The sequence below is a fragment of the Bufo bufo genome, chromosome 1 (assembly GCF_905171765.1).
Source record: "Bufo bufo chromosome 1, aBufBuf1.1, whole genome shotgun sequence".
Lineage (NCBI taxonomy): Eukaryota > Metazoa > Chordata > Amphibia > Anura > Bufonidae > Bufo > Bufo bufo.
The window spans coordinates 667722840-667749793 of NC_053389.1; the positions used below are offsets into that span (position 1 = coordinate 667722840).

The 26954-nt window shown below is 40.4% G+C and overlaps 1 protein-coding gene across 1 annotated transcript in view; it reads right to left on the bottom strand.

Moving 5' to 3' along the window:
* Window positions 1-5945: 5945 nt before the first annotated feature.
* The window catches only part of HOMER2 (homer scaffold protein 2), a 255201-nt gene continuing 234192 nt past the window's right edge, over window positions 5946-26954 (bottom strand). Inside the window, exons 8-9 of the mRNA XM_040414053.1 lie at window positions 17601-17681; window positions 5946-7392 (exon numbers count right to left, since the gene is read on the bottom strand). Of these exons, the coding sequence (XP_040269987.1) occupies window positions 7204-7392; window positions 17601-17681 (270 nt within the window). The 3' untranslated portion in view covers window positions 5946-7203. The remainder of the gene's footprint in view (window positions 7393-17600; window positions 17682-26954) is intronic.

Genomic DNA, 26954 nt, shown 5'->3' on the forward strand with positions numbered 1-26954 from the left:
TATATATATATATATTTTTAATAAATAAAAATGATTTTTTTTTACTCCATTTTACCAGTGTCATGAAGTACAATATGTAAGGAAAAAACAATCTCAGAATGGCCTGGAAAAGTCAAAGCGTTTTAAAGTTATCAGCACTTAAAGTGACACTGGTCAGATTTGCAAAAAATGGCCTGGTCCTTAAGGTGTTAAAGACAAGCGGCGTGCATTTGGGAGGGTGCCATCTTTGATGACACACAAACTAATTTTGGAATCAAAATGATAAGAAACTATCTGATTGTCATTATTCATTGTGTATTTATATTAGTAGATATCAATAGATATTTACATTGGTTAATACTATGAATACACAATCCACATTCTGTTCAAAGTACTGTAGTAAAGATAAATTTAATCTGATTGCATTTTTTTTCAATTGCCCTTAAACTGACATATTTAGGTCAGTGTGTAAGTGAACAGAAGTTTCCATACACACACCACCTCCTTTTTACTATGATTGTTAGCAGTTACCACAATCCCGATGGTATTCATGGTGACCTAGGTCTCTGTGATTTTCAGACTGCTTCTCTCCTCTAGTAGCAGTACTGGGGAAAGCTGTAGTCAGGTAGTGATAGACATCATTAGGACTTCTACACACATATGCCTGGTCTAGGATTTTTGTGCCACAAAAAAAAAAATAGCATAAAAGCAGCATTCATGACCTAGCAGTGACGTGCTGCTTGAGGACACATCACTGCTGAGGCCAGCCATTTGCAGAAGCATCACATATGACCACATTCATCAGGACAGGAACTGAAGAATTGCTAATAAAAATTGAACACTTGTTGCGTGACCACGATTGCCATGTAGACAAAGCCTAATAGAGAGGAAATCATAATTTACAGAATTGATGGTGAGGGAATATAGGACACAAAATTTTAGGCTACACTACATCTACAACTGCTTAAGGAGAGATTTGTAATGACAGGTACTCTTAGATTCTTAATAAACTGCAAGTAAATGTATTTGTGGTTTTCTTTTAGGCCTCTTTCACACTTGCGTTGTCCGGATCCGTCGTGCACTCCATTTGCCGGAGGTGCCCGCCGGATCCGTAACAACAAGTGAACTGAAAGCATTTGAAGACGGATCCGTCTTCAAAATGCGTTCAGTGTTACTATGGCACCCAGGACGCTATTAAAGTCCTGGCTGCCATAGTAGTAGTGGGGAGCGGGGGAGCAGTATACTTACAGTCCTTGCGGCTCCCGGGGCGCTCCAGAATGACATCAGAGCGCCCCATGCACATGGATGACGTGATCCATGCGATCACGTCATCCATGCGCGTGGGGCGCCCTGACGTCACTCTGAAGCGCCCCGGGAGCCGCACGGACGGTAAATATACTGTTCCCCCACTCCCCACTACACTTTACCATGGCAAACAGGACTTTAGCATCCTGGAAGCCATGGTAACCATTCAGAAAAAGATGAACGTCGGATCCGGTAATGCGCCGAAACGACGTTTAGCTTAAGGCCGGATCCGGATTAATGCCTTTCAATGGGCATTAATTCCGGATCCGGCCTTGCGGCAAGTGTTCAGGATTTTTGGCCGGAGCAAAAAGCGCAGCATGCCGCGGTATTTTCTCCCGCCAAAAAAGTTCCGTTCCGGAACTGAAGGCATCCTGATGCATCCTGAACGGATTTCTCTCCATTCAGAATGCATGGGGATAATCCTGATCAGGATTCTTCCGGCATAGAGCCCCGACAACGGAACTCTATGCCGGAACACAACAACGCAAGTGTGAAAGAGCCCTTACCTCCCCAAAAATACGATGAAATGAGGGTAGAATTGGGAATTGTAATACATTGCACTCACGTGCACTTTAAAGTTTGTAGGAAGGGTGATTTCAGTCAGCAGCAGGGCCGTCTTTAACGTGGGGCAAAAGGGGCAGCTGCCCCGGGCCCAGTTGCTCCTGGGGGGCCCAAGGCAGCTGCCTCTGGAGCCCCGCATGCCACTGCCCACAAATTTAATCGTCCGGAGGACCAGGAAGTGGTGAAGGCTTTGTACTCACCGCTTCCTAGTCCTTGGCTGTGCGGGGCTGCACACAGTGTGAGGCGCTCTGTGATGTCATGCTGTGCGCAGCCTTCACAGGAGGATACAGATCGCGCTGGAGGAGAGGAGCGGCGGCGGCGTCCAGGCGCAGTAGAGGTAAGAGTTTTTTTTATATTTATGAGGCTGATGGACACTTCTGGGGGCTGGTGAGAGGCACTGGGGGCTGATGGAGAGGCTGCTGGGGACTGATGAGAGGCTACTGGGGGCTGCTATAAGGTACTGGGGGCTGTTATAAGGCTACTGGGGGCTGATATGAGGCTACTGGGGGCTGATGAGAGGCATGGGGCTCTTATCTGAGGTCTGATTGGGGGTCTGATCTGAGGTCTTATTACCATTGGGGATCTTATTGGGGCTGTTAGCTGAGGTCTGATTAACAATGGGGGTCTGATTGGTGGTCTGACCTGAGGTATAATGAAAAATATTTTTCTCTTATGTCCCCCTCTAAAACCTAGGTGCGTCTTATAGGCCGGTGCGTCTTATAGAGCGAAAATACGGTACTTACTTGCTCATCCTCCCGACCTCCCCTGCCCTTTGCGTACGCCCCGCGCCGGGACGTCACAAGGAGGCACTGCAACGCTAGGGTGAGCCGAGCCCCGGTCTCCTTCCTGAACTTCAGAGCAGTGCCCACTTCCAGCCCTGAGCCCAGCTGCCCAGAGCACTGATCCTGAGCCTGCTGGAGTCTTCAGAACTGTAGGTATTTACAGTAATTCACTGTGATATATATATATATATATATTACTTGTTTTATGTGAGTAAGGGTGCTGTGTGGTTGGAGAAGGGGGGATGGATGGAGAAGGGAGATGGAGGGGTTAGTAGTACAGTACTATCTGCACATTGTAAAAACAAAAAAAGTAATCTGCAAAATACTATGTATTTGAATCAGAAGTTGTGCTTTTTAAATTTTTAGAATAATGATACAGCCATTTTATTTGATACTTTTGTGCCGATTCTTTTTTTTTCTCTCTATATTAAGGGACACTATAGTCACCAGAGCCACAACAGCTAAATGTAGTAGTTCTGGTGTCTATAGCATGTCTGCAAGCTTTTTAATGTAAACACTGCCTTTTCAGAAAACAGGCAGTATTTACATTAGTGGCCACATGCTAGGGTGTGGGAAGGCGGGATCTAGGGGGCCCAAATAAATTCTTGCCCAAGGACCAATCAATATTAAGGATGGCCCTGGTCAGCAGTCATTAATAGAGATGGCCTTGCGGTTTGCCCGGCGGTTGTTTCGCGGCGAACTTTGCTCGTTCGCGGTTCGCCGAACGGGCGAACATATGGCGATGTCTGCCGGCGCGATATTCTTTTACATTGTGAAGAATTTTGACACATGACACATCCATCAGGTGGTACAGGGCAGCCAATTGAGGCGTTTCAGCACATGGACATACCCCCTACCTTATAAATAGACCCAATCTGGCAGCCATTTTACATTCAGTCTTTTGCCAGTGTAGGGAGAGGTTGCTGTGTGGACAGACTGCTAGGGACACAAATCGCTATCTAATAGGGCCACAAAAGTCCTTTTAAGGACTGGTATAGGTGTGCCATCGATAGCTGTGACTTACTGAGGGGTTTAATATACTTATAATATACTTTCTAACATAGAAAGTATATTATAGTGCATTTGTATTGTGCAGCAGTTGTGTGCGGTTCTGTGCGATACTGCAGCTACACAGAGTGCCAAACGCTATTGGAACAAATAATTTCTACTGGTGTGATATACCAGTTGCCCCCCAAAAAACTGAAGCAGGGATGTTATATACCAATAATATACTTTCTATATAGTGCATTTGGGTAGTGCAGCATTGGTTTGCGGTTTTTGCTGCGTTACCTCAGTTACAGATAGTGACAAACGACATTGGAACAACGTACTCTTGTGGCCTAAAATAAAAAATTTCTAGGCTCCAACAGGACACATTTCAGAGAATTTCCCTTTAAGACGCATACAAATGATTAAGATACATATTTTTTGGGTTGGAATTTTTGTCATTGATCCCCCTCTAGTATGTCACTGTCCATGTTGTGGGACTATTAAGTATTTGGTGGCTGCAAATATGACCCGAAGGTTTTTCAGGTTCGCCTGCCATTAAACTGAATAGGGCCCACCACAAACTTGCGGTTCGCAACATTTGATGGCGTTCGCGAACCGGCCGATGTTCGTCCATCACTAGTCATTAGTAAATCTGACTCAAAGTCTACTAATAGCTGGTGAAAAAAGAGGAAGAGGGCAAGTTCACACAGATTAGATAAAAGCTAGAATAGGTTAAATTCTGACTGTTTAGGTAAAAGCCTAATTCTAATCCCAGTTCACGTTAAGAGGTAGAGTAGGGTGCTCAGGAGTGCAGTGTCAAGCTGAAAGTGTGAAAGCCACCAGAAACCATGGTCTCTCTAATAGAAGCTGTTATTGTGGTGATGGCAGCATTCTGTGGCTCGGTTACAAAGATTTTAGCATGGCGAGAAGAATAGATAAAAAGATAAAGTGGAAGAGATATTGACAAGTCTGGAGAGTGAAACAAAAGATGTACGTTGAGCAGACAGATAGAGCAAATATATGAAGGCCTGGTGAAAAGGGGCCTCAAACAACCCTGATCCAGCTCTTCCAAGCTGTTAACTTTCTTTGAAGAGGGTTTCACTAATCCCTGTTTAAAAGACGTTGACTGCTTGGCAGAGTAGTATTAATCACTATCAGCCTTAAAATGGTTGCCCAATTCCTACAAAAAATTTCGCTACACTCTGCAATAAAAGGCACTCATCTGCTTTCCACCGCTCTGTTCCAGTGTAGAGGGTCTGGTCCTTCTGGTCCCTAGTGTGTAAACTTCTTGAGAGGTTCATGTGCGCTGCTGCGGCCAATCACTGGCCTCAGTGGTGATGTGTCCACAAGCAGCATGTGACCTAGAAGTGAAGTACCGCTTGGAGACACATCAACAATGAGCCCTGTGACAGAGCAAATGGGGTATGAACAATTATAGTAATGATCGTTCATACCCCATACAGCATCAGCAAATCTGCAGCTAACCTGTCATGTAGGAAACCTGCCTTATGGTTCTTTTACACGAATAGAAAGCTGCATGCTCATCAGTGCTTGTCACCTGCATTTATACCCAGTAATTATCACAGCATTCTGTCTAAAATAACAGATCCCAGATGGAAATGGCTAAAATGGATGCCAAATGTGCATAAATGAGCATAACGGATACTTAAATACAGGATCAATTTTTTCTCTATTTTTCAGTTCTTCTGACGGATATGAAGAACGGAGGAATAAACGGTGATGTGAACCCGGCCTTACAATGATCTACTCCACTTCCTTGATCTTATTCCTGCCCATTATAATAATCCAAAGGGTGAAGAATAAAGAATTCTACTGTATATGTGTCCAATAATACATTCATTTTGGCTCACACTCCTTTACTTTCTTGGGTAGTAGTAAAATAATGTTGGAAAAAGTAGTTCTAGTGTAGGTAGCTTTCTGCTGCAGAAATCTTCTCCCAGTGTGTTTTCTGCAGTGGGAAAACAGGCAATTGCCTCCCTTCCTCTCATTCCTGCCCAGTAAAAAGAGGACCAAGAGCTGCAGGAACCCAGTGTTCTCTGTCATATTTTCACAGTAAATTACGTTTTGGTTATTCCAGGTAACGGATCTACAATACAAACCAAATCACCACCTTTTCATCAAATATTTTATTAGTCTTTTTATTACAATATAAACTACATTATAGAACAATGAGGCAGAAGACTCTATAGTTTGTTTTTTAGGAACAGCCCTGTATACGCTTGATTAGAAACTTTGAGGTCTGTGCAAGTGAAGACGTTCTCAGCCATGGCTTGTACACACTTTGATACAAATGCTCGGTAGACCAACCACAACATAACACCCTTTATTATGGAATAAAAGGAAATGATACAACATTTCAGACTCGTGTTCCATGTATAAGGCATTAACATGGCGGTCCCATAATGCCAGCTACATAACTGGGATAAAGAGTCTCTGGAACACCGTTGAGAAATCTGATGAGTTTGGGCCCAACTTTTGAAAACGTTAAAAAGTACCAAGATCAAATCAAGTGGAAGAGCATACTGTGCATTGTGTGTGTCTTGTGCAAAGTAGTGATTTGTTCTTGTTTTCCTCAGAAGAGGCCTATAAAACTATCAAATATATAGTGGAAACATCCATATGGGAAGAACCAGGTTCCAGAAATATTTTCTATATCAAATAATTAATATCCATGTGTCTAGCTTTCCTTCACAAGGTGCTGGGTCTCTGTCTCTGGCTTTCTCTCATGAATTTCAGTTCAACCCATACTTGAGATGTATAGGTGAAAGGTTCACACTATGAAAATAGACTCCTAGAGATTATTATTTCCTTTGAAAAAATACATCCCTTACTAAACCAATGTATGATAATGACATGATAAATGCACTCTATAAATAACCAAAACCAATGTAAAGTTATATATAATGGCAAGTTTGCCTTCTAGCCATTCATTTCCGTGTAATATCCTCAATAGTGACCTCTATATATTTATCTATAGCCTATTGGCATACTTTCATTCCAAGAAGTGAACGGTGGCAGTTACCCTGTCGTAAGTACATTTGTTCTTTTTTATCCAAGACCTGACCATCGGTGAGTGCGAGAGGCATTTAACTCTGCCATAGCCATCATCTTATTAGATTTATTGCAACTACTGCAGTGCTGCCTGCGATACAGGTCTAGTGTTCTTTATGTGCTTTTTCTTATTGCAATTTCAACATTTTTGTAAGGAGCGGGAGCGGAGGACAGAAGAGGCGGTATACTGGTGCTACTCCCGGCCTTCAAATCTTTTTAAGGCCATCCATTGTTTCTGGATCAAATGATTATGGACGTTGTTACTGTAATGATTCTTATCTGGTCTTTCTTACAATTTTGGAGTGCTGTATTGTAAAACTTGGATGGCTCCTGTTTTGTAGAAACAGTAAAAAATGGCTTCAAAGGTTTAGGCCACTACTGGTTGCCAAATGGGAAAACGGATACCAGCCATCCAAATAAGACAGAAGTAACACAGCATCCTCCAGCCCTCAGCCTCCTGCTGTTGCTGAGTACAGATCTTGGGTGTATAAAAAAGAAAACAATCCAACACACTCTAACTATCCATTTCAAGTTTAGAAAGTTCTTGACGGAATTCATGCAGATCGTCAATCTTCCCATCTAGTATATTCAGGAAGTGTTTGAGTTCCAGTTTCAAGTGGCCTTGTCTATGTTTGCTTTCTTCCACTTCTTTTCTTAGTGTTCTCACTTTATCTTCTAGGTCTAGGTTTCTCTGCTCAGCATCCTGGAGAAGAAAAATCAATAAATAAAAGATCACGGTCTCGATAGGACTTCACATATTCAATTTGTTTTATTAAAGGAGTTTTCTGAGATGAGAGTACTGATGGCCTGTCCTGAGATGGTCCCTCGAAATCAGATCGGTGAAGGTCTGACTATCATCACAGCCACCAATCAGCTGTTTGAAGGGGCTCCAGTGCTCATAAGTATTGTACTCTCTTCTTTATTTACATAGGTTCATCTATCTGCACACTGTCCACTTAGTAGCGGTAGTACAGGGTATTGCGGTTTCTTTCCCATTACTTAGGTGATCTGTCACCATGATCTTGTACTTCTATCTGCAGTGCTGCATGAATAGTACTGCATATAACTCCCGATCTCGATTTTTTTTTTTCCTACTGCTTCCTGTTCCCCCCGCTGTCAGTGCTCATAGTTTCACTGAAATACACAGTTCAGACTGCTGTACTAACATAATGGAGTGGACTCAGGTGAACAGTGCCAACAATGTACTTCAGTGCAGCTCTGAGAGCTGACCGTGGTCTAACAGTGGGCAGTAGGAAAATACTAAATAGTGATCTTGGCTCCTTAGCACTACTAATAGTCCAAGATCATGGGGATGGACTCCCTTTAAAATGGGACAGAGCTACAATATTCTACTTTGCTGCTAGAATAGATGGTGTGCAGGCAGACAGATCTAAATAATACACTCGCATGAGAGCCATGGCCCTTTCAAACAGCTGGTCAGCAGGGATGCTGTAAGTCATACCCTCATCGATCCAATACGGGTGAGCTATCCAGAAGATAGGCCATAAATATTCTAAACCCAGAAAACTGGTCAACTTTCAGCAGCAATATTAAAACCAACCTTAGACACAATACTATAAGGTAGCAGGTATAGCAGCTGCTAAGGGGGCAACGCTCAGACGTATGGCGCAGTTATCGATGACTAAAGGCTGATTTACACAGGGCAATTTTCAGGCTGATTATCAGGAATGAACGTTAGTACGAATGCTCATTCCCAATTATTAGTCTGTGCAAAGGTGCCGCAAATCTCCCCAAGGAACAAAAATGCTTGTTCATTGGGTGAAATCCTTGTTTCTGCATGAACGGCGATCTGCTGCCAGGAACAATGAATCTGTATGAGGGTAAGTGATGGCACTGGCCACTGCTCGTCTCTATACAGTGGAGGTGATTGCTGCATATAAATGCAGCTCTTACTGCCACTGATGAGCAGGCAGTTATCGGGAAGGAACAGGTCCTGATAACTGCCTGCTCAGTTGGCACATGTAAATGCGCCTGAGGGGTTTGTTCACATCTGCATCAAATTTTCTATTACTCTGTTCCATCAGAGGAACAGAAAAAGTTTTAATTGTCATAAGCATCAGTTATGTTCAGCTAGTGTCTGGGGTTGTGTCACTTCAGCAAATAGAATTTATTATGTAGAGAAAGTTAATACAAGACACTTACTAATGTATTGTTATTATCCATGTTGCTTCCTTTGCTGGCTGGATTTATTTTTCCATCACATTATACGCTGCTTGTTTCCATGGTTATGACCACCCTGCAATCCATCAGCAGTGGCCGTGCTTACACACTACAGGAGAAAGCATCAGCCTATGTTGCTGAAGTGAGACAACCCCTTTAAGTGTTCACAATTTTTAACGCAAGAAAAAGTACCGTCTGCAGGACAGTATGGAAATTCCTGTAATCAATGGATGACAGATAGAAAGTGATAATGTCCTGTTTATGCCCGTCATTCAGTCTGTTTAACTGGTCCATTTTGGCAAAGTTAACACAGATGTGACCAAACCTTTAGAATGGATCCCTCTACTCCAGCATCACTAAGTACCGTACATTATTCACATATGGTGACATCACTTTATGCATTATCCCTCTATTTTTATATTACTGTGTGCATTACCCCTTTACTATGGCATCATCGTCTACACTTTGTCTAGTGCTGTGATGTCATTGGGTCTAAGGACATATTTCTGTTATTCCAGTCTGATGTCATTATGTATACTATCGCTGTACTTTAATTCTTTGAGTCGATTATCCTTTATTGTGACAGTGTAGCAGTGTGTATGATCATATTGCACATTTCATTTACACTCAGATTCACCTGTTCCTTTCTTTTCCCTATGTAAATTCTGCCCAAAAGTCTTTGCAGTCCTGTTGCAGTCCTTAAAGGATAACTGTCACATTTAGACCCTAATTTCAATTTTCATTTATGTAGTTACTAATAACATGATATTCCAGAATCAGTTACTATTAGCCTGACTTACCCCATATTTAATAAGATTCAGCCCTTAGCAACCAGTCTGCATAAAACTGCAATTTCCCTATTCCCGCCTGCCCTCACTAGCCAGTAACAATAGCCCCCCAAAAGTGTCAGTATACAGAGCCCCCCCCCCTAAAGGGTTAATCTCCTGCAGCACAAAGGCGTCCTCTTACCACATGTTGCTTTCATTTATACACTGAGCAGACGGCAGATCTCCCTTCCCTGGTCTGCGCTGCTCCAACTCTGCATTCTCCAGCTCTGCTGAGTGAGGGAGCGTCTGCCAAGCGCAGGGACAGGGAGAAGTGCACACAGCCCAGGCACTGTTATCAGCTGCTGGGAAGGACCTGGCTTTAATCATTTACTTACAGTCCCTGGCTGTCAGTAATGTGACCCTGCATGCAGTGTGCTCCGTCCTTCCACAGATAGACGGACCATGCCTAGCAACCCTATTTTAAGCACAGGTAAAAGTAGGCAGTACAGGGAACAAAAATGTGGAATTAAGGGGTAATTGAATACAGTGAAAAGTTGAAATAGGGCCACCAAGGTGATATTAATCACCACAATCCAATACTCAAAAAATATATATATACGACAGTTATCCTTTAAACTTGACATCCACCACCTGTTGCCAATTGAATTATGTCTTTGTCCCCAAGGACTCTGAAGACGATTTTTAAACGAGCGTGGGCGGCTCTAGTGTTGTACGCTCGTCCCCGCAGTCACATTGTATACCTGCACTGTTTCAACTACATCTGCGTCAATCTGTAAAAAGAGTTCTGTACTGTGTGCAACAGATGATGAAAAAATGATTTTTTGGGCAGAATTTACACAGGAAAAGAAAGGAACAGTTGAATGAAGAACATTAATAAGTTATAACTATGCACTTACACCGTCTGAGAAAAAAGAAAAAAAGTGTACTTACTCTTTAAAGAAAGACATATGTCACAGAGAAGAGACAACAATAATGATCATCTTTTCATCTTCTGAAGATGATCATGAAATGATGGAGTGGGGCCTATTTTAAGTTTTATTACTGGGCCCCTTTATTATTTGTAACATCTCTGATTAAAGGGACTTTCCTAAATAAGAATGTTCTAGAACATATTCAGGAGTCTAAGAACAGGCCAGTCTTGGGCCCACTCTCATCCAGTGCACTTATTTAATGCTCTACAGCAAGATATACTTAGCTTATTCCTGTCTATGCAAAGGGCCGCAGGAGATGGAAGCTCACGCAGTCAGTACGACCTTGCTGGTCGATTCCATCTATTTCTCCTCGGTGAGCATCTACTTGTCTATATACTGTATTCTACACTGAATCAATAGAAGACCAGCTCAATATCTACAGAGGCCTGCTGTATAAATGCTAAACATCCCTTTTAACTGGTAGCTGACTATTCAACTTAGTATTCCACAGAAAAGAGAAGTCATATGAATGAATGAACACCTGCTCCCATAATAAGTGTGCTAGGGATTTTCAGGATTCTTAAGGATCTAACAGTGCACTGAAAATCACATCGAGCCACATGGGACATAAAACCAGCAGAGAAAAATCCACAGAGGATTTTAACGGGATTTTCTGCAGCATGTTGATGAGATTTGGTAAAATCTCATCCACCTTACTGGTATTGTAATATGCTGCAGATGCTCCACTTCCAGAATTTTGCAGTGGTCAATCATTATATCCATTGTGTGTGAACGTACCCTAAATCAATAGCAAACACTAAACAGACGCTGATGTCTTGTCTGAACATGACTGTGGATTGTATACAGCAGATAAAGTCTTCCTGGCATGGACATCATTTTCTCTTCTGTTATTTTCAGTTTTGAGAATCTCATTCATATCAGTGATCCTTACATTGTGGGGTCCCACTCTTTCTGCTCTACATTGCTATGTCAGATTCTGTTGAAGTCACTGGTGTAGATAACATTTGGACCTCAGCCAACTTACATGACAACCTTTGCTACACCTGGGAACAGGTCTCCATAGAGAAAGTCCCTTGTCTCTGACTTGCTATGTAACTTCAAAGTATTACAAGAAGACATCTCGGGGCCATTACTCAGGAATATTACGTGAAGTATAGCTGTAATTCAGCTAATTTTTTATATTATGTAGGGACAGGGATATTAAACATTTTTGTAATATACTTTATTAGGGAAAGGGACTCTGCAAAGAATACTGTTTACACCCTTTTTTCTAGTACAAAGCTCTGAGTGTTGCTAATGAATTTCTCTTCTGTATTTTACTAAGCGCTGAGATGTGTCCTATCACTGCCCATCACCCTGTCTGTCTGATTGGTAACACACAGGCGTCTTCAGCACCCATCATCCTGCCTGACTGATTTGTTATACACAGGTGTCTTCAGCACCCATCACCCTGCCTGTCTGATTTGTCACACACAGGCGTCTTCAGCACCCATCACCCTGCCTATCTGATTGGTAACACAGACGTCTTCAGCACCCATCACCCTGTTTATGTATTTTGTTACACACAGGGGTCTTCAGCACCCATCACCCTGCCTGTCTGATTCATTACACACAGGCGTCTTCAGCACCCATCACCCTGCCGTTCTGATTTGTTACACACAGGCGTCTTCAGCACCCATCACCCTGGCTATCTGATTTGTTATACACAGGTGTCTTCAGCACCCATCACCCTGCCGTTCTGATTTGTTACACACAGGCGTCTTCAGCACCCATCACCCTGGCTATCTGATTTGTTATACACAGGTGTCTTCAGCACCCATCACCCTGGCTATCTGATTTGTTATACACAGGTGTCTTCAGCACCCATCACCCTGCCTGTCTGATTTGTTATACACGGGTGTCTTCAGCACCCATCACCCTGGCTATCTGATTTGTTATACACGGGTGTCTTCAGCACCCATCACCCTGTCTATCTGATTTGTTATACACGGGTGTCTTCAGCACCCATCACCCTGCCTGTCTGATTGGTAACACACAGACATCTTCAGTGATCATTACAAGATTGGTCAGATTCTCCTCAGCAATGTTCATTTACAGCTTTGCTAAGAAGACTCTTTAGACTCCTACTTCTAGTACAAAGAAACAACTTTCACTAATAAAATATATCACAAAAATGTTTAACATCCCTTTTCCTACATTATAATAAAAATAAACAGAGCCCATATGCCAAATGTAAATTCTCATGGCTCCAGCATTGTGATAATTCCATCCAATAAATCCCGTGTTAAATAACAGTACAGCAGAAACGGCAGCTGTTGGATGGACAAGAACAATTAATGTGAGCACAGTACCGGCTTCATATTTCTTACTTTTAATAATGACAGTAATTCAACTGTAACATACCAAACTGCTAGATCTGTAGAATGAAAATGTCATTATTTTCAAAGGAAATAAATAATTTACAAATGGCGCTTACAATGATCTAAAAAACTGCTAATCTCTGGAGGGAAGAAATCGCTGATGCCTTCAAACATTAAAGTAGCATGTAAAGCCGGAATACTAGAAAGTATGCCATCAGAACCACTATACTGGACGCTGTATTTCAATAGCAATAGCAATTTTAATGTTAAGTAACACTGAAGTTTTCCATTTTAAAATCAATTTTTTGAATGGGCCAAAACATCTAATGTCTTCAAAGTAAAGCTATAGGTAAAAATTCTGTATTCAGTTTTGGCCATGGTAAACTGCTGAGTGCACTAGGTAGGGGATGGGAAAAGCAGCACAAACATACCTTTTGTGGAGATTTTATTATCAGGAGTAGTAAGAACATAAACATTCGTTCTGACAGATTCTATTCCTGCAAGTGACCAGGAGCAGGAGCTTCACTGTCAAGTGCTTCCTGCATTGAGCTTCTTCAAAGACCCTCCCCTCTGCTCTGAGTGACAGCTGTAGCGGTCTCCTGGTTGGATGCTGCAGCTGTCACTCAAAGTAGAAGGGAGGGTCTGTTAAGCACCTCAATGCAGAGACCAAATTGTGTTTTATTCTCTGGCCTGTTACAAAGGTACATGAAGTAAATTTTACCGAAGTTAACCTTCTTCCTGGTGGTTGTAGTAGTGTGTTATCCACTCCCTTTAGGTCCTCCGCTGTGTCATGTGACCAGCAATGACTCTCTAGCTGACTTATGTCAGCTTTTCTATTCAGTTCTACGAGACAGACATCGAGGATCTCATAGGAATGAATAAAGAAACAGACCACAGAGTAAACATTTTTGTGTAAACATTTTAAGGAGCAGAACCTGGCAGAATAAAATTTCATACTCACACTACTCCTCATGAAAAAATATTCACAAAATGATATTTGTTCTTCTCTTCCAAGCCCTATATAATAGTTTGTATCAGTTTAGCATGGTCAAAACTGCTGTTTTTCAACTGCTGGACCATTTATTTTGAAGCATAAAGTGGAACAACTGAAAAAAATAAAATAAAAAAATAAGCAAATCTTACTAAATTATTGTTAATGTTTCTCCAAGGCAATTTTGGGCTTAAAGGCCACTTCAAGGACCTTTTTTTGACTTTTCAAAAGCTCCTGCCTGTGGCCGCTTTGCGCGCAAAAAGCTCTGCATAGCACACTGGTGCACAGAGGTGATATCATTACAGGCAGGATTAGAATGACAGATAAGCAGATAACTGCAGTAAAGTCATACAGTATGTACAGACCAAGAAGTGATGCTCAGTGGACAGTGTGAAAACTGCAGGATTTTATGGGTTTTGTTTAAATATAGATATTGAGATGGAAAATTTAAAAATATTATAAAAAATTCTTTAAAAATATGTTAAAACATAAAAACGTGATTTAAATAGATCATTTTTTGACAACACATTCCCTTTAAAGACCACTTTAAGGGCCTTTTTGCCTCCCTGTATTCTCTTTTATATTAGCACATTTACTGTGCTATTTGAGGCCTTGTTTTTGTGAGATTAGAGATTTTTTTAGGTACAATTTTGCTGTGCTGACAGCATTAAATAGACAGAATTTTTAAATGGCAAAACATTAAGGCTGCGTTCAGACCTGAGCGTATGGGATGGAGCACTCTGTATGCGCGATTGTATGCGCGTTTACAGACGCGGCTCCGGAACAAGCGAACGCCCATTGTCGCGCGTTCCCGCTGAAGTCTATGTACGGGAACACGCGACAAGACGCCCCAAAGAAGCTCCTGTACTTCTTGGGGCGTCGGGCGTTTTACAGTGCGATCGTACGCGCTGTAAAACGCTCAGGTGAGAATCATGCCCATAGGGAAGCATTGGTTCTTGCCTCTTGAGCGTTTTACAGCGCGTTGGAACGCGCTGTAAAACGCTCAGGTCTGAACCCAGCCTTATGAAAAAAGAATTTGTGACTTTTTTATTTAGTTTTTAAACCATTTATCTTTCCCAATAATTGCCATGTTACATTTATTGAAGGGGTTGTTAGGAACACAAGGATATTAAATATGTGTATGTTATTTTTTTTTATTGCTCATTAAATTTTATTCCATAAAAGTTATTTATTATAAAACAAATCATGTTTATTCACTTTTGTCCTTTTTCTCACTATTCTGTAGTAAACTTTATTAAATAGGTTTTAAACTTTTAATTCTATTATGAACATTCAAATGTACACGTTTTAAAACCATAATTCTAGATGACACAGCCTGTGCATATAAAATGCAAAGACATCTGTTAATCTTTATCTTGTTGGTCATAAAGGTTTCTGTTACGCCCTCCACTGTTCATATAAACCGATCAGACTTTGGAAACCCAAAACGGAGGTTGGCTAGCATGTGAAAAGGCAGCCATCGCTGAGATCCAATCCTATCTCAAGAACAGGGCCCCTGAAGTGAATGGAGAGCAAGCTGCACATGTGCGGCCACCCTACATTCACCATTATGGGACTTCTGAAAGTAGCCGAGTGCTGGATGGCTATTTTCAGAAGTCCCATAGCAGTAAATGGAGGGGTGGCTGCACATATGTGGCTGGCTCTGCATTCTCTACTATGGGACATCTGAATATAACCAAGTGCTTGCTCATGCTCGGCTATATTGTGAAGTTTCATGGCAGCAAATGGAGAGTTGCATCTGCATGGCATGCTCTCCGTTCATGTCGAAGACCTGTTGAGATAGGAGAGGGTCTCAAGAGGTGGGACCTATACCTACCTGACATTTATATGCCATTAATCTTGGTGTACATGGGACTATTGGTTCTGGTACTACATGGTAAGTGCCAGCAGCAAAAAGACAAAGAGAGAGATGGTTACAGGAATGCCATGAGGAAGAATAGGAGTCCTTGTGGTAGTCCTTGTGGAAAGTGGCACAGTCCATTAAGATGTGAATGGTAAGTGCTGTGTCTCGGGAAGCTGTTAAAAATGATCATCACAAGGGAGGTCACCCCACATTATAAATTTTATCAGTCTAATAATCCAAAATCTCCTGGGTCTCTCTGATGCTTGATGAAAGCTCTGTACTGTATTTGTCATCAAGAGAGAAAAATATATTCACCTAATGTCAACTAAAACCAGCAGTCAAGGAATGTTACATTTCTACAGGTTAAATCGTGTTACTAAGGTTAATGTGCTCCACAGCCACTAATGGGGTGAAGAATTTAACATATGAATCACATTCTTTCAAAAATCTAGACCTTTCACGCCTAAAGTGATGCCTGCTCACCCCTAGCAAGATATAATTATTCTCTCACTACAACATGCTAGTCTGTTCTAGCAGTGTCTAGTCGGGCACTAGAGCCCTGCTCTTATGAAAGCCATCATGATTGTAAAGGTCTAATTACGGCATGACCTTTTGTTTCTCCTATGCCCCCCCACTTATGGCAGGTTCACAGCCAACCATTTTACTCATTTCACCTCTATGATTTTTTTTTTCTTGTGTGGAAATTTGACAGCGTTTAGTTTAAAACCTCCGTAATGCTAATTTAAATAACGATGAAGAAGAGGTCTCCTTTCTAGAGAAACTATTTTTAAACACATGCAGACACATCTTTCAGAGGGTTATAATAGGACTACCCAAGGTTATGAATTAATGCTGAGCGTAGCGTCCTGAGGTGGGATAAGGTGTGACATTCTGATATTACATGGTAAAGTGAGAGCCATAATGACAAAATGAATAAACTCTAAATGAGCTGCATTATTACGGGAAAATTAAGCTTGAAAACCTTATTATGGTAGTAATTGAAAGTCACCTTTTCATGCAGCTGTTAAATTATTAAGCAAGGTCCTTAATAATTAAGCATGAAGGAGTACTGGTTAATAGTCAGGTAGATCTATGCTTAAAAAATAAGGTAGGAAATGAAGATTAGAATGTCCTCTGACCATAGACAGGGTTACCTAAAAGTAAGTTAGACTCCAGTCACGTTGAGTTTAGGCACCACATTTTCACGGTGACAAGTTCCCTTAAAGAGCCAGAATATGAATATGAGTGTGCTCCACAATATCCGTCTCCACTCACACACTCCCATTAAAATACACCAAAGCAAATTGCCTGCGGACACTTCTGAATATTCCACCAAAGTTCTATTGGCCAGACAAATGCCAAAGAGTGTCCTTCAGAACGCTTAAAAAACTTCATGATGGTAGGCAACTTAGGAGTCATTAACACGTGCTTGCAAATGCATAGACATTATTCAAACATGCATGTGAACATAGGGCACAAAGGCGTTTCTACCCTGCCCTCAACACTTTCCCAAAAAGGGGGACATGGTAGAAAAAAAAGAGGCGAGGCATGTGCCTAGTCATAGGGGATATCATAGACTGGTCTATGATAACTTCCCCCTACAATGTATGAGCACCATGTAAACCTAGCCTTAGACAACCATCATAAAACTACTAAAAGAACCTTGATGGACAGAGTGTGTCACATCTACGCATCTACAGCCTGCACGTTCTTGGACGGAATAACTCCCTTTTCATTCACTGTAGTGTAGACTGCAGAAATCATTGAGTTCTGGAAGGAAAGGCATGCCTCTTACCTGGAGCTTTTCCGTCACTGCTTCACATTCTATCATTAGCTGTGGGATGACTTCACTTTGTTTCCTGAGGTCTTCAAGTTCCTGGAAGAACACAAGTGAAGACTTATAGTTCTAAAGTACAAGTTGTAATTATTATTAGGTACGAACAATAGCAGCCACCCAGAATGAGATTTGACCCAATGAAACCCTGGATTCAGTATCTGACAATATTGAACAGGTATTTCAAGTTCCATTTGTTTCTTGCTTATCTGTAAAATCATTTCATCATTTGAACAAAGGACAGGGCAGCAGAGGGCAGATCTTTATTATTAGACTGGTTAAAGAGGTGGCATTAAAACAGAACATAATAAATTACAGTGCGAAGGTGTAAAAGTTGTAACAATTACAGGGTTAAGGTGGACAATACAAAAAGACAAAAAACAGCGCAAAGAAGGCAGTGCCACAGAATAATGCATGGGTTAAAGGGAAACTCTGACAACGTTACCTACTGTAATTAGTCAATTACTTCATAATAAAGCATGGCATTAATAAGTTAAGGTGGATTTAGACTGCCTGATTTTTGGGCAACCTTTCATGTGAACACTCGTTCCTGACAATCTGTCCATCTAAATGTGCCGCCGATTACTCAATGGATCACCCAGAGAATAGGTCTTTAGTATAAGTTTCTGAAAACCCTTTTAAGCTCCTAATGACCCGCTAATATTTTACATTCTGTCATTTTGCATTTTAGAAACCATTACTTTATTTTCTTGTGTCAGAAATTTACATTTTTTCCAATGCCGTTTCACAATAGATAAAATTACTATTTAATTAATATTTTTATGTGACATGAATTGTGAATATGGAAAACAGTGATTTCTGCATTTTATTTTATTCTGTTCATGTGCACTTAATGCTTTAAATTAATTAGTCAGTTATTACAGGCATTTTTTATGCAATGTACCGGTATGTCAACAAAATTTATTTTGTACTAAATAATCACATTTGTGTAATTCTTTTCCAGGTTATCTTTCAAATTAACATATTTACTCCTTTTTTAAACTTCTAATAAGGAATTCCTATTTAACTATCAGCATGCCAATACATTATGATCTGAGTCACTATCTCACGGGCTGCTATTAGGGCAACACAGAATGTGAAAAAATTAATAAAAAATCACGGAAAAAGATACAAAACATCCTGCTTGATATGATAGTAAATATGCAGATGTGCATGGCTACATTTAAAAAAATCAAGGAAAATAATGCACTACAATAGATGCAAACATTATATATGGACTAAGCCCTCACTCTAATAAAATCTGAGACTCTCAGCCAATATATGTTGATCAAAACACATCTGTGCCCACCTACCCACTCCAAGGTGGTCTTAGTCAGGCAGGTCCTACTTTAAACCTACCTATGCCGTATGGGTATCTACATTCAGGAAAGCAGACCCTGCACATATAGTGTGCTGCTCCTAGTTACCTCTGTGTGCATCCAGCAACCAATGTGAGGAGGAGCATGTAAACCTATGTGTACCATCTTAATCAAAGTCGCCTGTTAGATAGGAAGGGCAAAAAGTGCACAAGAACGCTACTCCCAAGATAGAAGCGCATTCAGACCTGAAGGTGCCACTCCTTCAAGACTAATTTTAAAAAAATCATGGAAAAAGCTACAAAACATCCCATGATTTTTTTTTCATTAGTCTTGAAGGAGTGCACTTTTTTCTTTCACAATATTTTTATTAAATTTTTAAGACAAAGTGATACAGGCATTAGAAAATAGCAGCTTATACAGACTTCATGACATTTTCTCCATTATATGCCCGCATCAGGTTAGGGACAAGGTGGAAGGGACATAGGGAAGAGAACAAATAAGAACACCAAAATAATAACAACAACCTGTCCATGGTCCATATTAATGCCCCCTTTACATTTATGACATATGCGTGAACGGAATTCATAGAGCTCACTTGGTGATTCAAGGGTCTGACAATGGTCACCATCCTCCTATGCACTTATACACTCCTTACAATAACAAATAAGGAACACCTACTCCCAAAGATCTCCCCCATCTCTCTTCTCATCTACTGGCAGATGAAAATTTTTCTTTCCACTTCCCCCAGCTGTTCAAGTATTGTTTAAACCTTCCCTGACACGAGGCCAAGGTACCTTCCATTTCACAATGAAAGCTGACTCGATTGATTATCTCTGAGATGTCCGGAACCCTGTTAGACTTCCAATATTTAGCTATGAGAATTTTGGCAGACGTTAATATATGAAAAACTATCGTACGATATACCTTTGGCACTAAATGCAACCCATTAAGTAATAAGACTAGATCTGGAGTAAAGGGGAGAGCTAAGTTAAAAATTGAAGTAAGCATGTTAGACACCTCTCTCCAAAAATGCTCCAGCTTTGTGCATTCCCAGAATATGTGCATCATGCCCCCCCCATGCCTCCCACACCTCCAACACAGGTTTATAACCTACGGATATATCATTGACAATCTCTCTGGTGTCATGTACCATCTATAGATTATTTTCCTAGTAGCCTCCAAATGATATGAACATTTAGAGTGTTTCTGGGAGAGCGTGAATATATGTTCCCATGCTATTTGATCTGAAGGCATATTCAAATCTTTGGCCCATTTATCTAAACCCGACACAGACTTTTTATTATAAATTTCAAGGAGTAGCCGATAAATTTTTGAAATACCCTTCTCCTTATTGTTTACACTGAAAAAAAATGTAGCAAATAATGAGTTTGGTTTCCCCACCTCTTCTGGTAAAGAATTCAATAAGGATCTCAGCCTCAAATATTTATAAAACTCTCTATTAGGGATCTCAAATTTATGAGATATATCAGCAAATTGTAGCATCCCTAAGTCACTCCACACCTCCCCTACCGTTTTAATTCCTTTTTGCCTCCATGAGATAAAGGAAATATCTGGTATCATTTGCTCTATAGCTTCCAATGGAATATCTGATCTATTCATATGAATTAAATCTTTGGCTAGAATTACATTCTTCCACAGCGCTAACCCTGCTTTGATCACTATTGACTTGGGTTCATTACCTACCGGATCTATATACGGGCATTGTAAAGCTACCCTGGTATTTTTTATAGCCGACATATTTGTCTCTATCTGCACCCATAACGGAGGATCCGGATCTAACAGGCTTTGTCTTATAGGCGTCAAAAGAACTGCGTAGTAATAAAATAGTAAGTTAGGGAAACTAAGACCTCCCAAAGCAATTGGTTTATAAAGAGTATCAGCTGCTACTCTATGTCTAGCATTATTCCATACAAAGCGTAACAGCAAGGATTGTAATTTCGCTATATATTTTTTGGACACCAAAATTGGAACATTTCTGAACACATACAGAATTTTCGGCAACACCATCATTTTAATTGTTGCTATCCGACCTACCCACGATATTTCTTTACATGCATATGTTTTAATGTCCTCAGTTATTGTACCTATCAGTGGTTCGTAGTTTACTTTAAATAGTTTTTTAGACGGAAATGGCAATTCTACCCCCAGATACGTAATACTATCTTCCGCCCATTTAAACGGGAATTTAGATTCTATGAATGCTTGTTCCCCAGTAGATAAACCCATATTCAACACTACTGATTTATTAACATTAAGTTTGTAGTACGAAACGGCACTAAATTCTTCCAGAATGGATATAACTGCGACTAATGATCTGGCCGGCTCAGTTAACGCTATGATAACGTCGTCCGCAAATAATCCTATTTTATGTTCGGTCCCTCCAACTTGTATTCCCGAAACATTACTTGCTCCCCTAATGTATTCTGCCATTGGTTCCATGACCAAGGTGAAAATTAGGGGTGATAACGGACACCCTTGACGAGTTCCATTCGTAATGGGAAACACCTTAGACATGAAACCAGAAGCCAGAACCCTCGCCGATGGCCTAGAATACATAGCCAATATTGCTGTTTTTGCTTCCCCCACAATACCAAATTTGTCTAATATTTTCTCCAGATAACTCCAATGGACCCTGTCGAACGCCTTCTCCGCATCCAAAGATAGGAGCAGAGAAGGCGTTCCACGCCGCTCCACCAGTTCAATCAAATCTATGAATCTTCTGGTGCCATCTGCCGACTGTCTTCCTTTTACAAATCCCACTTGGTCTTTATGGACCAAGCTAGGAAGAATCTCCGCCAATCTCACCGCCAAAATCTTTGCATATAATTTTAAATCTGTATTCAACAGTGAGATTGAACGGAAATTCTCTGGTCTGTCTGGTGACTTCCCAGGTTTTGGCAGTGTGATAATAGTGGCCTCCAACATTTCAGCCGGAAAGTCCCCCCCCTGCCTCACTTCATTAAAAAGTTTCATGAGTGAGGGTACCAGATACTCTTTAAATTCCTTATAATAGCTATTTGTAAGGCCATCCGGACCAGGAGCTTTGTTTGGTTTTAAACCTCTAATGGCACTATTTATGTCTTCAACAGTAATTTCTGCTTGAAGAACTTCTAAATGTGACTGGGAAATAGTGGGTAATTTTACCCCCTCTAAGAATTTATCAATTCCCTCTACTGAAGGTTGGAACGTTGTGTCATTTATTTTAAGATTATAAAGCGACGAATAAAATTTAGCCATTCCCTCCGCTATCAATTGGGGATCAAAAATTTTTGTACCAGTATCACTAAGTATATATGGAAGTTTCATTTTACCTTGCCTCATTTTTAACCTAGATGCCAGTAAGGAACCTGCCTTGTTATCCCTCCCATAGTATTGGGCTTTCATCCGCCTGAGCGCCATATCATACTTGTATAAATCCAAGTCATGTAACTCCCGCCTCAGCTCTTTCAATTCTTTCTCACGTGTTGCACAAAACACTTTCTTATTTAGGGAACTATTTTTAATGATAGAATTAACTAGGCGTACCCTATGAGCTTCTCTTTCTTTTTTGTCTTTAGCTGCTAAACTAAGAAAATGTCCTCTAACGAAGGCCTTGTGCGCACACCATACCGATTTAATATTAACTTCCCCCGTGTCATTATATGTAAAAAATTCTTTAATATATCTGTGCGACCCTTCTATGTATTTTGCTGAGTGAAGAATCCTCTCATTCAAACGCCATGAGGTGCGGGTGCCTGACTTAAATTGTTCCATAAGTGTAGCATGAACTGGTGCGTGGTCAGACCAACTAATGTAACCTATATCACAAGAAATGATTTTGGACATAGTGTTTAAATCAGATAAAATGAGATCAATTCTAGAGTAAGTTTTATGCCTCTGAGAAAAGAAACTATAGTCGCGTTCGTCAGCATGTTTGGCCCGCCACACATCCACCAAGCCTTCCTGTTGTGAGACTGAGAATAATTTGGAGGGCGCATCTTGCTTCTCAGCAGCAGAAGAGTCTAATGCTGGCCACATCAATGAATTAAAATCCCCCATGACTAATAAGGAACCTGATTTGAGATTTGAAACCATGCTAAACAGCTTGCGGATAAATTTCAAAGGTCCCTTATTTGGCGCATATATTGCAACCAGTGTATATGGAATATTATTGATCTCACATATCAAGATAACATACCGCCCCCCAACATCTATTTTCGAGTCAACCAACTTAAATGCCACAGAATCTTTTATGGCTATTGATACCCCTCTTTTTTTCTTATCTTTCAAGGTGGATGAGAACACATGTGGATATTTTTTATGTTTAAATCTATGTGCGTCAGCTGTGACCAAGTGCGTCTCCTGCACACACAGGACATCTGAACTATCTAATAACGCACTTTTCCACAGCTGAGATCTTTTGAAAGGACTGTTAAGCCCCTTTGCATTAATGGTAGTAACCTTGATCACCATTTTGACATTAATAACATAAAAATGCTAGTTAGTATGAGCTTCAATTCCCCGTTCCCTGTTATCTCCAGTGAGCCTTGTATATAGCAGGCATGCATAATATGAATACTCAGTTCCGGACCATGGTACCTAAAAAAGAATAAAAAATTAAACATACACAACAAATAAACCTCAACATTTCCATAACTGGACGCCGACAACATTGCGTCCTAGAGGGGGTTGCAATAACCACCAACGACCGATTAAGCCTAACTATGACACATTATCTGTGTATTTGGCTTTTAAAGGAATTAAGTCCTTCACATCTGCATACAACCTCTTCAGGTATCAGGTGTACGTCCGCTTATCACTTCAGACCACTCGCCATCTAACTTGGCCGGAGAAGGAGCCTTGGATCTTTGTGAATTTATTGATGACAGGTTCCAATTGTCCAGTAAAGACACCGCCTCATCCACTGTTGACGCTACAAATTTCTTTCCTCTGTATGAAATAAGTAGTTTTGCCGGGAATCCCCATCTGTATTGGACTCCATGATGACGTAGAATTGTGGCCGCCTCTTGGAATTCTCTCCTCTTTGCAAGCGTAGCAGCTGATAAATCTGTGTATAGGGAGACACCCCTGAATCTATCAGGTAAATCAGGATTTTCTCTGGCAGCCGCCATTAGCTTTTCCTTTACGTGATAAAAAGTAATCCGCGCTAGGGCATCCCTTGGCACCTCAGGTGGTAAACTCTTGGGCTTGGGAATCCTATGAGCCCTGTCTATATATAGCTCTGATTGTGACAGATCAGGTAATAGGGCCACAAATAAGTCCGTTAAATAAACGTGCAGCTCCTCCTGCTTAACCGTCTCTGGAATGCCGCGGAAACGGATATTGTTTCTACGAGAACGGTCCTCTAAATCAATTACTTTTGCTCTCAGAAACTTTAGCTCCTCTTCTTTCTCATTTTGTGTGTCAACAAGATCATTGTGCGCTCTGGCAAATTCCGCCATTTTGTTTTCCAGGTGGGATGTTCTGTGTCCCACAGCCATTATCTCCTTCTGTAAAGGCACTATCATTTCTTTAAAGTCCGCCTGTAAAGATTTCCTCAGGTCTCCCATCAATATAATAATTGTTCCCCCTACTTAGTCTCCTGTTGGGGAGAAGTTCAGCTTGCTCGGCAAACTTTAAGACACGCTTTGAGCCGCTGTATAGGCTTAATGGCACCGGAGCTCAGCTAGTGTGCGTCTTGCTCCATGCGCCGCCGGCCACGCCCCCAAGGGAGGAGTGCACTTTTTAACCCGCCTATCCCACAGACGACCTTGGTTAGGTGGTATATATAGCTGTGCGTGCTCCTCCTCTCATCGGTGCAGCTGCCATCTCTGAAAGGACATTCCAGAATGTCAATTCAGAGATAAACCCGATCGCCCAGGACGTTTATAGTCAATGGGTGGTCGGGAAGTGGTTAAGACAGATAGTGATGCTTCATAAAATATTTATTAATTAACATTCCCCACATGTCTAGTTTATGTTGGCATAATTCTGGTAATGTAATTTTATTTTTTTAGGATGTTAGAAGGATTAGAATTTTAGAAGCACTTTTTGCAATTTTTTAAGGACCAGTTCAGCTCCGAAGTCACTTTGTGGGGCTTACATAATAGAACTAACCTATAAATGACCCCATGTTAGAAACGACACCCCTTAAACTATTCAAAACTGGTTTTAGAAATGTTGTTAACCCTTTAGGTATTCCATAGGAATTAAAGCAAAATAGAGGTGAAATTTCAAAATTTCACTTTTTTTTGCAGATTTTCCATTTTAATAATTTTTTTCCTGGAACACATCAAGGGTTAACAACAAAACAAACCTTAATATTTATGACCCTGATTCTGCAGTTTACAGAAACACCCCATATGTGGTCGTATACTGCTGTATGGGCACACAGCAGGGCACAGAAGGCAAGGAGCACCATATGGTTTTTGGTGGGCAAATTTTGCTGGAATGGTCTTTGGGCACCATGTCGTATTTGAAGAGACCCTGAGGTATCCCCACAGTGAAAACCCCCAAAAAGTGACCCCAATTTGAAAACTACACCACCCAAGGAATTTTTAAGGGGTATAGCGAGCACTTCACGCAACAGGTGTTTCACAGAATTTTTTATATTTGGGTGTGAAAATGAAAAAAAATATTTTTTTTTACAAGAAAATTCACAAAAGATAACAAGAGAATATCCACCCACAATTTGCTAACCATTTTCTCCTGAATACAGACCCTAATTGCGGTCGTAAACTGTTATTTGGGGATACGCCAGGGCTCAGAAGGGAAGGAGCGGCATCTGGATTTTCTAAATGGAATTTCTGCCATGGTTTTTAAGAGATAACTTTATTTTTATTTTTTGTTGAATGAGCTGCGTGAGAACTTATTTTGTGCGGGACAAGCTGTTTTTATTGACATTATTTTGGGGTACATTTGGCTTTCCGGTTGCTTTTTATCTAATTTTTTGGGAAGTCACAAAAAAAGCTGTTTGGTGTCTTTTTTTTTATTTTTTTTTACACCATTCACTTGATGGGTAGACTAAGTGAAATTTTTATAGATACGGTCATTAAGGATGCAACAATACCAAATATGTCAATTTTTATTTTAATTTTTACATTTTACACAATAAAAACATTCTTCGAAAAAAATTATGTTTTTGTGTTGCCATTTTTTTAAAGCCATATTTTTCTCAATTTCCTGGCTATAGCCTTGTGTGAGGGCTTGTTTTTGTGGGATGAGGTGATGTTTTTATTGCTACCATTTTGGGATACATACGACTTTTTATTAATTGATATTATGTTTTTTGTGAGGTGACAAAAAAAGCTGTTTTGGCATAACTTTTTTTTTTTTTTTACACCATTCAATTGATGGGGTACATCATGTGATATTTTTGTAGAGCCAATTGGTACAGATGCGGCAATACCAAATATGTCTATTTTATTTTATTTTTTTACATTTTACACAATAAGAACATTTTTATAAAAAAAATCATGTTTTTGTGTTGCAATTTTCATAGAGCCATATTTATTTTTATTTTTCTGGCTATGGTCTTGTGTGGGGGCTAATTTTTTGCAGGATGAGGTGACATTTTTATTGCTACCATTTTGGGCTACGTACGACTTTTTGATTGATTAACATTATGTTTTTTGGGAGCCGCTCACTAAAAAATCTGTTTTGGCGCAATGTTTATTTATTTTTTTATAGCGTTCACCTGATCGGGTAGATCATATGATATTATTTTAGAGCCGGTCGTTGCGGTTATACCAAATATGTCTCTCTTATTTTTTTTTCTTCTATTTTTAACATTTGTTAAATAACGGATTTAGGTGTGAATTTATTTTTTAAACAAACTTTTTTTTTTTCAAAACACAATGTCTTCTATTTTACACTTTGTGTCCCCTATAAGGTCATACAAGACCTCTGGGGGACATTTAACTTCATTTTTTATTTTTTTTAACTATTGATTTCTCCTGGAACTGGGGCTGACATAGTAGCCCCAGTTACAGGGGAA